This window comes from Toxotes jaculatrix, chromosome 4, assembly GCF_017976425.1.
Source record: "Toxotes jaculatrix isolate fToxJac2 chromosome 4, fToxJac2.pri, whole genome shotgun sequence".
Lineage (NCBI taxonomy): Eukaryota > Metazoa > Chordata > Actinopteri > Toxotidae > Toxotes > Toxotes jaculatrix.
Window position 1 is genome coordinate 25395477 of NC_054397.1, and position 15946 is coordinate 25411422.

General features: G+C 41.7%; 3 protein-coding genes across 3 annotated transcripts; 1 reads left to right on the plus strand and 2 right to left on the minus strand.

Annotated features, from left to right (window-relative positions):
- Positions 1-459: 459 nt before the first annotated feature.
- LOC121181112 (polycomb group RING finger protein 2-like) lies at positions 460-7360 on the plus strand. Its single transcript, XM_041036914.1, has 9 exons — positions 460-574; positions 1209-1336; positions 1821-1917; positions 2026-2081; positions 2193-2322; positions 2681-2720; positions 2857-2955; positions 4550-4630; positions 6138-7360. Exons 2-9 carry the CDS (start codon positions 1219-1221, stop codon positions 6516-6518), a joined length of 1002 nt encoding a protein of 333 aa, XP_040892848.1. The 5' UTR covers positions 460-574; positions 1209-1218; the 3' UTR covers positions 6519-7360.
- LOC121181115 (CDGSH iron-sulfur domain-containing protein 3, mitochondrial-like) lies at positions 7331-10226 on the minus strand. The gene is made up of 3 exons (XM_041036917.1): positions 9885-10226; positions 8605-8721; positions 7331-8521 (listed from the first exon to the last, which is right to left on the minus strand). Exons 1-3 carry the CDS (start codon positions 9969-9971, stop codon positions 8336-8338), a joined length of 390 nt encoding a protein of 129 aa, XP_040892851.1. The 5' UTR covers positions 9972-10226; the 3' UTR covers positions 7331-8335.
- A 1392-nt stretch (positions 10227-11618) lies between these two features.
- Positions 11619-15493, minus strand: LOC121181114 (CDGSH iron-sulfur domain-containing protein 3, mitochondrial-like). Its single transcript, XM_041036916.1, has 3 exons — positions 15278-15493; positions 13461-13577; positions 11619-12683 (listed from the first exon to the last, which is right to left on the minus strand). Exons 1-3 carry the CDS (start codon positions 15368-15370, stop codon positions 12495-12497), a joined length of 399 nt encoding a protein of 132 aa, XP_040892850.1. The 5' UTR covers positions 15371-15493; the 3' UTR covers positions 11619-12494.
- Positions 15494-15946: the final 453 nt, after the last annotated feature.

Sequence of the window (15946 nt, forward strand, 5' to 3'; positions counted from 1 at the left end):
TGTGGTTCTACCCTTGGGTTTATTGTTTGATTTATTATTTTCAGTCCATTTGAGTAATACATTTACATTTTTTTTAATTATTAAATAAATAATAATAAAAAAAAATATTTAAAAAAGTTCCAAGACTCAGAAATGTCCTGTTAAATTTCACATGTGTTTGAGGGCCAACCTTTCAGCCCGGGCCCCGGGACCTGAGGCCTGCAGGGCCTCTCTCAATAACGCAGCCAAAATCACTTTCAATCACAGTCAGACACACAGAGGGCGTGGCACAACGGAGCCGCGCGTGTCTTAATGAAATAAACTAATCAAACAAGGGTCAAATAAAAAACGAAATGTGATGCATTTCCCGCGCAGGATAAATAAATGTGCACAAAGTGAGCGGGGCCTGCAGACTGTGGATCCCCTGTATGCCCCGTGAACGAGGCGACAAAATAATATCACGTGATCCAAAATGGGCAGTCCTCTGACGGAGCTGAAAAAAGCCATTTTCTGGCGCTGCTGCAAATTCTGTCCAAGTCCAGATAATTTACCTGGATCCTCGGTGGGAGAGAGGGAAACTTTTATGTCTGATCAGGTAGGAACGACGCATCGGTGACCGCTCTTTATCGGGCACATCGCTCCGCCGTTTGCTGAGGCGCACACAAAGTGAACGGTGTCACATTTTGAGTCTCTCTTGTTCGCCTCCTGATACAGCCCTGTCAGTGAATTTAAGATGGCTGCTTTGTGTACCAGTGTGATTTTCTGTGGCTCTGCACCCCATCAGTGCTGGTGTTTGCACTGGATGTGTTCGGTCGTGCTGCTCGGTCGCTCGGCGGAGCCCTGGAGAAATGGAAACGCTCTTTGTTGCTCCGCTGGTCGAGGAGCAGAGCTGATGCACAAGACGAGGCCACACACAGGGGCGATTCAATAGTCGGCTGTTGTGTACCACCACACAGACTGCGTGTAGCCGCACGGCTCCTGTTCTCCACACCTCATTTATCGCTACAACATGCCATTAGAGTTGTTTGTGTTGGCCATCAGCTGTCTTTGTTGTAGTTTCACAACCTGCTGTCCCAAGGACGAGCTGCAGACATTGTCTGAGAGGAGCTCTGTGGTATTGACCATATGGGAGAGAACTAATAGTCTCAACAAGCATTATGCACATTTACACAGGCTCCTGTGCCCTGCTGTATAACAAGAACCTTTCATGTGATTTGCTTCCTCTCCAGATCTGTCCAGATGGATAAAATGCAGCCCAACCGGATTAAAATCACAGATCTGAATCCACACCTCACATGTCCACTGTGTGCGGGTTACTTAATTGATGCTACGACCATCGTAGAGTGCCTGCACTCCTGTAAGTTCCTCACATGAAAGCATTACATTACATGCATGCACAGTGCTTCTGTTAACCCCAGAGAGAAATTAGCATAGACCTTACAGCGTTACGCAGATTGAGCAGACCTCCTGCTTGTGCTGTGGTTCTGAGTGTGATGTTGAGTCATGTACTGTGACCCCACCTTAATGTTCATTTTTGAAAATCAGGCCAGTAGGAAGTCGACTTCAGGGAACATCTGTGTGGGTGATAATAATGTCATGCATGTGAAACAACGTGAGTTTTCACTGATGCTGCGTATGAGGTGTTGATGTATTGATTGGATCATATTTTAAGTCAGTCTTCAGTCAGAGCAGAAATATGACAAAGCTAGGACTGTGTTACTGTATTACATTGAACTGCAGGTGTTCATGGGACCGAGTCCACTCCATGAACTACATATTAACACCGACTATGATATAGAACAGTGTTCTAGCATCTGTCCATGTCCTTTATCTCTGTATAGTTTGTAAAACATGCATCGTTGCCTTCCTGGAGACAAATAAGTTCTGTCCACGATGTGACGTCCAGGTTCACAAGACGTGTCCACAGCTCAGTATCAGGTAACCAAGAGTGGTTTACATCAGTTTTTTTTTTTTTTGTTTTAAAGCTCATCTGAATCCAACATAGTTCATCTGTAATGATGTAAAACTGTCTTTTTTCTTCTCAAGAGCGGACAAAACTCTACAAGATATTGTTTATAAGCTTGTTCCAGGGTTATTCAAAGGTAAGACTGTGATTCTTGAGGCTGTAAAGCAACAAATTATCATGAAAACTTCTCTTAGTCATAGTCTTTCCAGTAGGTTTCCATTTTATGATGCATTTATTCTGAACGTAGATGAGATGAAACGGAGGCGGGATTTCTATGCAGAGAATCGTGTACTGGAACCAGGGGAAGTGGTGGAGACGTTTAATATAGCGGAGGATGAAATCATCAGTCTGTCCATACAGTTCTACGAGAGGAACAAGTGAGTTGCTCATTTCTCATTTTTGCAAAAATCCGTAGTGTAAATTCTTAACATTGGGTGTGTTTACGGGAAAGTCGCTGCTGAGATTGGTGTAAAAACAACGAAACCAAATGATGTGGACACGCTCTCAGCACAGGATAGGGTGGAATCGTTTACATACGCATGTAAGAGTCATTAAGCAGAAATAACCACAGGAATAAGACCTGCGTGTCTCAGCACTGTGTATGAGACATGCTTTGACAAAGCCTTTCCAGTCAAACCTGCAGTACATCTCACTGAATACGAATTTCTGCGTGTGTGGGAAGAATTGTCCGTTATTGTTTAACACCTTTTTTTCGTATTTAATGTTTCCCCGCAGAAACAATGAGAGGCAGCGTTCGGAGATGGAAGGAGACAAGGTAAAACCTGAGTTCAGTGAAAAAGCAAAGCTGGGTGAAGCAGTAGTTGAAGCCAACACGCTACATGTTTAATGTGGTTTTCTGGTCCTCACCCTGGATTTATGTGGCCCCTCTTTACTCTTTTCTTTGTTCTCAGTCCAATGGTAAACGCTTCCTGCAGTGCCCAGCAGCCATGTCCGTCATGCACTTAGCAAAGTTTCTACGGAGCAAGATGGATATTCCAAACAACTATCGGGTAATTAGACGCAGTGCACCCCCATACGACAACTCTTGCCATATTGATTCTGTAGTAAACTACAGGGTTCAGGCACAACAATATATAAAATACAGTGTAGGAGGACTTTTACCTCTAAATTAACTTTATCACAACCACAAACACTGCTGCAGAGGTGGGTCATATCGGGTTGCCTTTATGTGTGAGCTATAAAAGAGCTCTGGCAGTCGGCACACTGATATTTGAGCTTTCAACGTGACAACTAACAGAGCTTCAAAGGGACTAAATCATACAGTATGCTCTCAGACTGAGGGCCATAGCTTCTGTATTATTAGATATGTCTGTACTGGACTGGATTAACAAAATGCTACAGGCAGTGGTGGCCTTGCAGCCTTTTTCTCAGTGGCTTGTGGACACCTCTGTAGTTCTTCTGAGCAGGCTGGAGAAAACGATCGCTGTCAGAAACGACCGATATCTTCAACTCAGAAGTATAAGCAGGAGGTTTTCGTGGACGTTTTTCCCGCTCAGCTGTTTGTAATTATGTAATATATGATAGTGAGCCAACATATACAACACAAGGGGCCACGGGAACTGGCTCTCTTAAATGGAGTGCAGTCTTCATTAAGGATATTAGCTGCACCAGTGCTTTTCCCGCTGTGACATGCCAAAATGTCTGCTGTGAAAAAGTTAGCTACCAACTAGCTAATTTCTTAGCATTTACCAGCTACACCTGCCATGAGTGGATCGCTGCATTTAAATATTATAATGCTGCATTCAAGTTCAGCAGATAAAAATGGGAAAGATGTGCATGTTGACGAGTTGCGAGCATTGTCAAGTCAGTTTGTTGTTGGCGTGAGCAATATTTACAGGTGGGAAACAATGATGTTAGGACAACTGTCTCCAGTTTGTCTCCCAGTGGAGCACTCTCTGTTTTGGCTTTTTGCCTCTTCTTCCTTTTATAATACCCCTGGATCAAAACCTCACAAGAGGTGATGTTACTGCTGACAGGATAAGCGTTGTGTTCAAATGATGACTTACAGTAGTAGTGATGAGGTTCATGTGGCAAAAAGTGAATACTGTGTGCTGTGTTTTAGCTTTTCAGCAACACAGGTGATAGAGAGCTTCTCATTCAGAGGTAAATGATGCTGCTGGAACATGAGTCTGGAGCCAGGCTGGGACCTGAGCAGCAGCAGCAGCAGCAGCAGCAGCAGCAGCAGGTTTGCCAGTAATAGGTCAATATCTGGGATGGCAGCCAGTTAGTCTCTGCTATACTGATGACTGTAAAATCTCAAGAAAATGATGTTAGCCTGTTTAAATGGAGATTTATATTAGGTTCAAAATGTTTATATACTTCTCTGACTTGCTCACTATATTACTGGGGTGAACTGACAGTGACTGCTGTTACAACATATGGACAGCTTCGGTTTAAAAAAATGGGTATCAGCCTTGGCAAAAGGTTTCGGTTACTGAAATGACTGGTATGTGCCTCACCTGGGTGAGTTGTATCATGCCTTACTTGCCTCTCATCCTGTGGGAGAAATATAAACTGTGAAGCTGGAGATTGTTGTTTTCTTCTTGTAACAGTGCTTTTAAATGGCATGACTGTCTGTCACAGGTGGAGGTGCTGTATGGGGATGAGCCCTTGAAGGACTACTACACACTAATGGATATCGCCTACTTCTACGAGTGGAGACGGGTGAGTGACAGCTCTCAGTTTTCTGACAGTTTCCTTAAGCGTGCATGTTTTTAGATTGATTACCATGTAACCCATACCTGTGAATGTACGGATGATTGTTAGGAATCTCCGACAGTAATGTTTAAACCACATACTCCAACTGTGGAGCATTAGTTTTCACCATGTGGTCGTTTGTCTTGTTGATGTGATTTTCTCTTCTCATGACATAGATTGTGCATGCTTTTCAGTTTTTTTCAGACTAGTTCATTATTGATGTTGATTACTTATTCTGAACAAGTTTCAAGTTTCTACAAGTTGACTCACTCGGAAACTGCCATTTAAAAAATATATATATATGCAAACAAATGACTGCCAGGAAGGACAGAGAGATAGAAACACAATTATTCACAATTAAACAATGAACTCAAACAGGGGAAATTCCCCAGTATGGTCCTTCATCGTTGCTAACATTGTTGAAAACGTATGTACTCGGAAATCAACTTTGAGTCTGCTGCTTTTTCATTTTCTGCTGTTTATTTTTATGTTGTAGTTGTGTGTTTATAATTAAAATTTCCTTCTTCAGTGGCAGTGGAAAAAAAAAATCCACTTTCATCTTATTGAATCTCCAGTTCTCCACCTCCAGTTTTTTTCCATATTAGTGTCAGTGATAATTTGCTGTAAACTCTGATAACTGTCTTTGTGAGATGATTTAACTGAGACCGATGATATGAAATGGGACTTCGGAGCAGTTCCTGCTGGTATCAGAAATACCTTTGTTGGCTGTCCTTTGCTCACATAAACAACTGCGATGAACTGACGAGGGTATATTAAATGATAAGGCTGCTGACATTCTGTCTTGTACTTGTTAACAAATCCTGTGAGAAGACCAAAACCAGTAATGTGTGTCTCATGAACACACAGATTTTAAAAAACACCTTACAAATATATAGTTTCATTAAAAAAAAAAAAAAAGGCTCAGTAATTTCTTAAAATAACAGTTCACTGTAGATATTAACAAACTGTACTCAAATAGGAGTAAATGGTGCATTTGTTGGGGACTATTTTCAGCTGTGGATGAATACACATTTGGTGCTGTAGTAAGTGTTTCTTGAAGCAGCATGTATGTGTGTGGGACTGAGTCATTATTTATGTTCATGGTAGTGAAGGAGCATATGACCCAGTGCAATGGTGGCTCACTGATGTGTTTTTAATAGTTCTGACTCCTCTTATTCCTTCTTACGGCACAAGAGGAATAACATACTTTATTATTAAGATTATTATAATCATTTTTACCTCTGGCTTTGGCTTCACAGGCTGGTTAAAACTGGTTAAAAGAATCAAATCATTGCTGATCTCATGCAGTTTGTTGACAGTAATAAGAATACAGCTTGTCATCAGCCTTATCCTTCAGCAGTAGATTTAAAATACATTGATTGAAAGTCCTGTCTGTGAAATTGCCCACATACTGATGCATTATAAAATCTGAGCTTCTGTCAGCAGTCTTAATGGCGTGTGCTCCTTTGTGCAGACTGGACCCATCCCCCTGCAATATCTGGTCAAACCCACCCGGAAGCGCAGGAGGCCGTCCCAGTCTGCCGCTCAGGGCCACTCTGACGGCGTCAACACCAGCCCGACATCAGAGAGCGACTCCCAGAGCGACAAAGTCCACAGTCCTGCTGCAGCCCAGCCACCCCGAGCCTCCACGCAGTCTAGCCCTGCCTCCCACAACCCCTCTCCCGCCATCCAAAGCTCCAACGGTACCACTGTGCCCAACAACACTCAGCGACACACTCTCGCCTCCAAACAGGGCACCAGCGCTCGCAAGGTGACTGTCAACGGCACGAGCTCTGGGGCCGGCAAAGAGGAGGCGAGGGGAGGCGACAAAAGCGGTTTGCCCCCGGCGACCTAACGTGTGTACGGGGGCGACAGGGAGGACAGTGTTTGAATTGCTCCCTTCTTTCTTTCTTCAGAGGAAAGAAGCTTGAGTTTTCCTTCTGGACACGTGTGAGCCAGATTACTGTTATCACCTTTCAAGAGGAAAGACTGAGAAGTGCAGCCAAATAGACACTTGTATGTATGTGCGTGTGTGTGTTTATGTGTGTTAGACTAGAACAGTGCACACATACAAACTGTACAGTATGTATCAAATGTGAGCATGTGTGCATACATATGTATAAACTTATCTTTTATACAAGATATTGTAATCGTTTTGTATTGTATATGCAGTGGGTCTGTTTCATTTCCATAGTTCTTTCAACTTTGATTTGGCTTCCATAAAACATGAGACAAACACAGTGCACGTCACTGCAGAAGTTGGATGTAAGAAAAAAAACCCAACAAAAAACAAACTAATCCTTGCCTTTGAACAGTCATGTTAATAACTGCTGTATAAATGTCCAGTGAAAGCAACTGCTCATCAGGTAACACACCTACATTACATGAAACTGTTGATGCACTTTGTTGAGGTCAGATCACACAACCCAAACCAGTGAGTGTTTTCCATCAGGAGAAGCATTTATATTTACAGAATTCCAAGCACTACCTTGGCTTGTAAGCAGATGTTTGTCTGGAGACCATGTTCCTTCTCTCGTGGCAGTCGAAGAACTCAAAAGGGATTTGAATATTTGGCCATGTATGTCGTAGCTCCATCATTTTCAACATTCCTTTTGTTCCTTTTCAACAAACAATGATACTTTTTCTATCAGCCATATGTGCATGTTTTAGGTCAATAAAATGTTTACTTACTAGGTTTTTCTGACCTGACTGTCCTGTTTATGATTCCCTCATTAACTTCTACACAGGTTTAAATAAGTCCCACATCCCCAGGCGTTACTGTCTAAGAAGAGGCAGCGTTAAAAAGTTGTTTAAATTTTTTATTTTTACATTTATATATTTAAGATATATGTCTACTCAAGACAGAACTTTCACAGTCTTAGAAAGCCACCAGGTGGATGATACACATGACCAGAAAGACCAAGGACCAACCCTGGTTCACACGTTCAAGTGTGAACCAGAAAAATGTTTTTCACCAAAATTCAAGCAACCATCTCTACATAATATCACATTTTCAGCATCTGTTAGAGGAGGTTCTGATCATTTACTGAGACTTCAGTGTATGAAATGATCCAGAAAGCAGGTGCCAAAACAGCTGAGTGTAGAAACCAAGGAAAGAAGAAGTGCAACCAGGTAAAGTGACTACTTTGAATCCTGATGTTAACATGAACTATGTTAACCTTTTCAATGATAGAGTGCTCCCTACATATTCTCTCAGTTCAGCAGTTCATTTCAACACCAACGCAAACTACTGACTAACAGCGTCAGTGCTGTTAACTAAAGATGACAGAAACATTTACTGGTTGCTTACAGTAGCTGATATTTACTGATAGGTCTACCTAATCTGCAGCTCAGTGTATATACTGTATCATTTTTAATTTAACTAAAGAAATACATATAAACATTTGTCCACATTGTCCACAATGGCTTAATGCAACCAGGTACACTAAAGGGACAGCTACCTGAGAATGAAGTGTGGCAAAATCTCACAGCACACCAACATATTACCAACTCTGATGTTGATGCAACATTGTATTCACTATATAAAACAAGGAGGAGTTGTGCGTTGATGTTCCTGACGTGGTCAGCCACGGTGTGTGTGCTGTGTTCATGGAGAGCACTGACCTGGAGGTTTGTCACCCAAAACAAAAATCATTTGGCAATGATCCTTGTTTAAGAGTCGGTTTCTTCATGTAATGTGGCAGACACGATGAAGTCCTGCTTGTGCGTGCCATCACAGTAAGGTGGGTTGTTGGTGTATTTGCATCCACACAACCAAACTGTGGTGTCTTTCTCTGGGACAAAGCGTAGCGGGGACAGGCCTTGGGCTTTGACCTTGTGGGCTCCATCGCAGAAAGGCTGAAATTTAAAGGTGTGATCAAAGAAGACATCGGATTTGTACTTTTGTGTACTTTGATAGATGATGTCAAACACAGTTTTACCTGTTTTTTACTGTGTCCACAGGTGCACCATGAGTAACGCTTTCCACCAACCAGCTCCACTTTGAAAGGCTTCTTAGAGGGGATGACAGGTTCTGGAGGGAGTGTGGAGAGCTGCACCTGTGGACACAGTACAACACAGAGTACTCAGTTTCTTTAAATACATGATACAACACTATACGATTAAAATAGTACAGCATTCTTGGAAAGTTTACTAAATATGTATCAACTCTAAGATTTTCAAAAAGCCTTAGTGATGTTCAAAGTTTAATGACTTATATTAGTGTTGAAAGCAGTGCCTGCCTTCACAAGGGCTTGCTCTTATGTAGTCCCCTCCCAGGACTGTTAACAGCAGACATTTTCATGTCAAAGCATGAAAAGCAAATGTGCAATTAATACATTCAAAATATAGCATTCCATTTAGACGAGTTAGTTCCACGGTCCTAGTATTGTGCTGGCCTTGCTCACTAGCATGGCTTACTAAGGACAGAGCCATTATTAATGACAAAGGTTTTATCTGTGTATTTCCTGTTATGGCAAGTAAAAATGTCTGCCAATGGAGTCTGGTTACCCCTGGTAACAGGCAGCTTTGCCCAACATTAAACTGAGCAAAATCTGATTAACAAGTGAACGAGTCACAGCATGTGTTGGTGATCTGGTCCCTGTCAGCCCACTCATGTGGTGGTAAAACTCCAAACTCCATCATCTTAGAAAACATGTTGCATTCAGAAAAACACAGGCCCAAGTAAGACAAGTAATGATGCCTGAATTCAGTTTCAGGGTGCTGGTATTTTGCACACTGGCTCATTGTCACACTGCTGTGACTTACTGGGATACTTGAACAGGACAGAGACATTGGTGTTATTGTTATTAGTAACACCTGTGCTGCTTTTCCTAAAAATGAGAACATATGCTGTGAGAAAGATCTGAAGTCAGTCGAGCTCAGACAGTCCATTGGAAAGGTCTGATCAGGCTATGACTGAAAACACCTGCGTGTGGCTGAGCAGGAGCTTTACTCTTATACACTAGGGGGCAGTATTATCTATAGTTAGTGTCTGTTGATTATCTCAAAATTGGACTCCAGTGCACATCGTTTCTTTTTGTCTGGACACAGGGAAATTAACAGTTTAAACAGCGCAGTGTGTTTACTTCCGAGATAAAAAAAAAACTGTGCAGTAATTAAAAAAAAAAAAATATATATATATATACATTACTATAATTAAAGAGCCAGCCTAACAATACCATATTTACAAAAGGCAGGCTAATATTACAACTTAATTTACCTTGGAAGATGCCGTAGCTGGTACCCAGGGCTGCCTCAGGGTTAAACTAATCCACATGTGGTCTAATTTAGTCACCAGCGTGTTCATGTTTGCAAAGGCAGCTAACTTCAACACAACCTGAGCTAGCTGCTGCTCAAAGTCACGCGCAGGAATGAACGTGGCAAAAGTCTGAATTATCAGACAGACAGCTACAGACAGAGAGAGGTCAGACAAACACACACACACACACACACACACACACACACACACACACACACACACACACACACACACACAAAAACTTAAAGACAAACGCTGAGAAATAATGCAAGATGTCACAGCCTGACAACCGTGACTGCAGAAATCAACTTCCGGAAGAGTCACGTGGTAGCAGCTCAGCCAATAAGGAGGCGAAAGTGTCGGTCAAATGTGGATTGAACTGAAGTGATTTGGGAGTGACTGACAGATGAGTACATGAATAAATAAAAACTCAACATGATTAATCAGTATTAGTCTTTAAGACCAGGGGAGCCATTTATAAAACAGTGCGTAGGATATGCTAAAGGTGCTCCTACGCACAAAAACTGAAAATGGCCTACGCCAAAAAACCGTGCGCACGCACACCTGCAGGCATTGCTCCACCTGGAAATACTCGCTGGTGGATCGGCCTCCGCCCTCTCTACACACCCACATTCAACCGAACGGTCAATGCAATGCACCTCGTGAATGCTGAGGGGGGTAGCTGCCGTCACCTGCAGGTTATAGCGGAGAGTCCCTATAAACCAGGGTTGAATGCTTAGAAATTCTACAAGTTTATTAACTTACCAAGAAACCAGCCATCATGCGCAGGGTCTACCTGTTCCCTACTGTCAGAAGAAAAGGATTCTTCCTTCCCCGTAGCGCAGCAGTGCCAGTGTACCCATCACGCAGCGTTACGCACGAGTGTATTATGATTAGGATTCATAATGAGGACATGGAGTGTAAAGATGTTGTGCTGTCGCTGGCTTTATTTCCAGAATTTGCTAATTTACACAATCCAGCTGTGCCGCGGGATTTTGATGGTGAGGCGGCTCTAGAAGGCAGAGTGTGTGCGACCGCTGCGTCTCCTGTGCGCTCTGTGTTCCTTACAGCACGGCCGTGTTCACTTCAACGCGTTTACACACAAAAACTACATGAAAACAAAAACCGTACTTGGTGATTTATGCATAGTGTTAGAATATATTATTAAAAACTACTGACGCTCTGTTCAGCGAATCTTTAATGCTGCTGACAGTCCGGGCCATTCTTCCATCAGGTTTGTTTTATAAATCCCAGCCTTTGCATGGGAAGTGACCTGAGTGCTCAGCAGCAGCAGCACATGGATTTTGTTTTAATATCGATTACAGATAATGATTTTGTTGTGGACACAGCATGAATATTATCAATAAAACCTACACGCAACACTTTAGTAGATGCATATAAATATGTATTGTACAATAGAGTAGAACATTCGCTTCCATGAGCCGAGTGTCAGCAGAGATTCCCCTCAAAATCAGAGAAGCTCCCTTTTTTATACCATTAAAGTGAACAAAGAAACTACCCGTCCTACAACCCGTCCGTAACCCACAACAGATGTACAGTGGCGATAAAAATTAGAGAACAACCTACAATTTCCTAAATTCCAAGGTTATTGCTTAGTACTATTTGAAATGATCCAAACAGGAGTATAACAGCAGTTTTTTAAAGCATATTTCATGAGTTACATATATTCTGAAACACAGAATAAAAACCTTTAATTAGATATCTGAAAAAGAACAGATCAAAATTATCTGACAAACCCTATTTAACTGGCAGCCTAACTTTCTAGTTTTCACTGACTTTGCAAGATGGTGAGCTGTTCGAAAGTGATTGAAACCCTCCGACAGCAGCTTGTCCAGACGAAGGCCAAATGGATGACCCTTTCAGCCATAGCAAGAGAAGTTGGTCGTTCCAAATCTGTGATTTCTAGAATACTGGATCTTTACATCTCATTCAAGCCCCCCAAGAAGGCTGGCCGTCCACGAAAGACAAATGCAAGAGGACAGAATAATGGGGAGAATCTGTTCTAGTAGTGTGGTATAGCCACGACAAAGATTCCTTCAAATTTTGAGCAATGAAGATTAGATTATTTCTGAAAAGATTTCATAAATTGTTTCTGTCTAATTTTGATCACCACTGTATAGCCCATTCACCCTCATATATATATCAGAACTATGGGACACCCCCATACTGGAAAGAACATACTAACACATATCAAACAATACCTGAGAACACAACAGTATGATAACTAGTAATAATATGAAACCAGTACAAAAACATTATTAAAGTTATGAGCTCACAATAGAAAAAAATACACATTCCTCCATGAATGAATTTCCTCCATGGATTAAAAATGATAACTCATGATTAAACAATGTTCATATATCATATATAAAGAGCAATTCTGTAAAGATATTATATAAGAATGTTATGTGAGGATGTTTCCAGAGTTTCATGCCAAATACTTTATTGAGTTTTACCCTGATACTTTACTGAATAACATGATTCTATGGAAACTAGTTTACTTCCTGTTAACTTCTACTGCAGTTGCTGCTCCATCTTGATGAGTTCTGCTCATTTAAAGACGCCTTTCACTGACTTTACTAAATCTTGGAAGATGACCTTAAAGTGGGAGCCATCGCAGTACGGTGCGTTTTTGGTTTGCTTACAGGCACAAAGCATGACCGTCCTGTCTTTGTCAGGGGTGAAGCGTAGAGGAGAGATGCTGGGCGCTTCTGTCCTGTGAGCTCCGTCACAGAAAGGCTGACGGGGAGGAAAAACAAGGGTGAATACACAAAACTGTAAAATTATCCTCTGATCCCTGCACAGACAGACAAAATGTTGTTTAGTGGAAAAATGGTGTGAACCTTTAATATCATAAACCCAGTTTAACATGTTTCTTAATTGTATTAATCAGATGTGAAAAACTCTTCCTAAGGACTGGGTTAGATATAAAGAGTGACCATCTGAATTTCCCTTTATCATTTTTTAAACACGCTACATCAGGAAAAACACCCAGACAGAGATTTATGTAAACCCTGACAATGTAAATATATTAAAGATAAAATAAAAAGAAAAATCAGACAAACATATGATTCAGTCTCTTCTCACATTAGGAGTACTTTCTAGCACTGTTAGTGTATGAATAATTGAAGACCGGTGATTATTTGCGTTTAGTTATTTACACATATCATGGCAGAATAATGGAAGTTATATGTATATATTTCATAGGCATTTCGAGGAAAAATAATAACAAGTATGATTTGGCCATTCTTGACTTAAGAAAAAAAAAAGAGTTTGACAACAGTATGAAACACTTCCAAAAAACCTCAACACTGACCCCAGCTGTCAGTTTGTTTCTTTACTGTTATTCACAGGAAGAAATTCAAGTTTCCACTTGCAAACTGCATCTCAACAGGCAGCTTTCAAACTGGTGTTAATGTAAACTGGACATAAACAGCAGCAAATGAGCTGTGACTCTGTGGCATCCCGCTCCAGGTGTGTCTGAAACCTGAACCCCACCATGCCATATGCACTCACCTGTTTCTTGCTGTGTCCACAAGCACACCAGGCGTAGCGTTTCCCAGCAGACAACTTCACTCTGTAGGGCAGTCGGGCTGCAGGGACGGGCTGTGTGGACATCAGGCAGCACTGCACCTGGAGACAGAGTGCACCATCACTGAGCGACAGCTGGAGACGACATCAGGAAGTGTGAGCAGACATTTTATTCAGACATCAGAATGAACAATTCATGAACAGTAAACAAAAACGCTTGACAACCAGCTGGCTACTGACTCAATCAGACAAAATAATTAATAATAGATCCTACAAGCTGGTGACTTTTAGCAGCTGGTCTCACAAACAGGAACTGGCAGCTGGTCACAACAGAAGCTGCTAACTGGTCCCCCAGCTGTCAAAAACCCAGCTCAAACTGGTCAAGCTGGTTACCAGCTACCAGCTCAAGCTGGATTTTCCAGCTGGGTACTGATCGAGGCCTGTTCAAATGTGCTCAGTGAGATGGACACGCTGGACTTGATGGGACAGGGACTCACCTGCTTAATATGACAACATAGAATGTTTTGACAGCCTGGAACAGTTAACTGTTAACACTGCCTGCCTTTAATATGCTTCCTGTTACTGGTGTGGGAACAAGCACACTAACTGGTACTAATTTGTACTAATGAAGAAGAATTAAAGCTTAAAAATATTTCCATCCATTTGAATTTGAATTATTGAGACTGAGGCTTTAATTTAAGTTAATGCTCTGACTCCTCAAAGCAACATCACTGTCTGCGATTAATGAAGTAAGGTAGTCGATGTTCCTTGTGTTTAAATCACATAATAAGCTCCATTCATTCATCTTCTAGATGTTTATCCAGATCAGATTCAGGCCTGTGTGCTCGGCTTGACCCTCATGACAAGGGCAAGCAGCTCAGGTAACTTAAGTCCTCACAGGAGACCCCCGAGTCCTCCCAGACCAGCTGGGAGAGTCGCTCCAGAGTGTGTTTAACTGGAAATATTCGATTAATGTATAATCGTGCATACATTAAACAGAGTTGTACAGTGTAAATACACATTAGAAGTGGGACAAATTATGTCCCAGTTCTTGTGTTTGGGTTTTATTAGAAAGTCAGTATTTCTAGACTTTTTTGTTAAATTCTTATCAGCAGTCTACAGACAGTATGAGTGTATTACAACATTTAAACAGTAGTATGATGACAATTATTTTAATAATATTAGAGTAATAATAGGTGCTACAGGTCGCAGACAGACCTTAGTGGTCCTTATCGGGTAAAAATGAATTCAGAGGTCGTTTCACAGCATCTCGAGGAAACGTCGTTGAACCCGGAAACAAGCAAACAGGTTTCCGTGTCTCAGGCCTCTGAGAGCCCTTTATTTCACCTGGAGGGTAGTTAGCAAAAAGCATGGGTGTTAAATGGAAAGAGGGTGTGTGAGGCTTTTTTTGTTTGCACAAAACAAACAAACCAAAACACCGGAACACTATAGATTTCATATCATGACTCAGCAGAACTCGCTGTATCTCTGATGTACCTGTACAGAAATGAAATCACGTTAAATATGCAGTGAAGGCTTTGAAGGAATTCACTCTTGGATAATCAGTGTATTTAAGAGAATGAATTCCTGAGTTAAGGTAAAAAAAAAACTGACCTTTGACCTTAGCCCACCAAATTCTAACCAATCCAAAATGGAGGTTTAATCCAAATTTAGAGACATTTCCTCAGTGTGTCCCTGAGACCTCTTGTTCACGGGAATGGGACGAACAGACAGACAACCTGGAAACATAACGCCTTAGGGCACAGCTGTGCGGAGGTGGGTAGAGAATGTTAAGGACTCACCATTGCAGAGTAAACAGGCAGCACCGGCTGAGGTCGCCTGAAGGTCTGCGAGCACCCACTCCGCACTGCGACCGCCAAGCTGGCTGCGTTCATTCTGTCGCAGAGTTTAAAGCGGTCGTAGAAATATTTCTACTTGCTCTCTCGGAGGATAAATCACAGATCTCAAAGCAGCTGCTTCGGAAAACTTGGACGGACTGCAGCAGAAGTTATAACATGGACCCCTCCCCTCCATGCGACGGAGCAGCTGATTGGCTGACGACTGTAAACAGCTCGTCGTGCTGAAGCCACGCCTCCTCAGTTTGAGCTGCACAGCTCCTCCTGTTCCTCCTCAGACACCGGGCGCTCCACTCATTACATCTAAAGGCAAAATCCACTGTGAACAAGACAAGAAAAAAAAAAAACAGTATCACTTCCTCATTAAAAAAAAGGTCCACTGGCTTTTTAAAATAGTTAATACATTATCTCATAAGGCTTTATAGATCAGTTAGAACCCATTCATAAGAACAGCTGGGAGGATGGGAGGAACCAGCTGGTTCTTGTGTAGTAATAAAGTAGTTATAAATGTTCATAATCATTAACAAATGTTCTTGGGTTTCTCGAGTGTGATTACCAACAAAAATATATGTATAACTGTCATGTGATTATGAAAGTTATTTTTCAAATGTTTCT

Excerpts from the sequence above, each read along its gene's own strand:
- LOC121181112 (XM_041036914.1), top strand. The coding sequence starts at position 1,219 with ATGGATAAAATGCAGCCCAACCGGATTAAAATCACAGATCTGAATCCA. Across the intron at positions 1,337-1,820 it reads CGTAGAGTGCCTGCACTCCT|TTTGTAAAACATGCATCGTT; the intron begins GTAAGTTCCTCA and ends ATCTCTGTATAG. Across the intron at positions 1,918-2,025 it reads TGTCCACAGCTCAGTATCAG|AGCGGACAAAACTCTACAAG; the intron begins GTAACCAAGAGT and ends TTTCTTCTCAAG.
- LOC121181115 (XM_041036917.1), bottom strand. The coding sequence starts at position 9,971 with ATGAACACGCTGGTGACTAAATTAGACCACATGTGGATTAGTTTAACC. Across the intron at positions 8,722-9,884 it reads CAGCTACGGCATCTTCCAAG|GTGCAGCTCTCCACACTCCC; the intron begins GTAAATTAAGTT and ends CTGTGTCCACAG. Across the intron at positions 8,522-8,604 it reads GTGGACACAGTAAAAAACAG|CCTTTCTGCGATGGAGCCCA; the intron begins GTAAAACTGTGT and ends TTTAAATTTCAG.
- LOC121181114 (XM_041036916.1), bottom strand. The coding sequence starts at position 15,370 with ATGAACGCAGCCAGCTTGGCGGTCGCAGTGCGGAGTGGGTGCTCGCAG. Across the intron at positions 13,578-15,277 it reads TGCCTGTTTACTCTGCAATG|GTGCAGTGCTGCCTGATGTC; the intron begins GTGAGTCCTTAA and ends CTCTGTCTCCAG. Across the intron at positions 12,684-13,460 it reads GTGGACACAGCAAGAAACAG|CCTTTCTGTGACGGAGCTCA; the intron begins GTGAGTGCATAT and ends CCTCCCCGTCAG.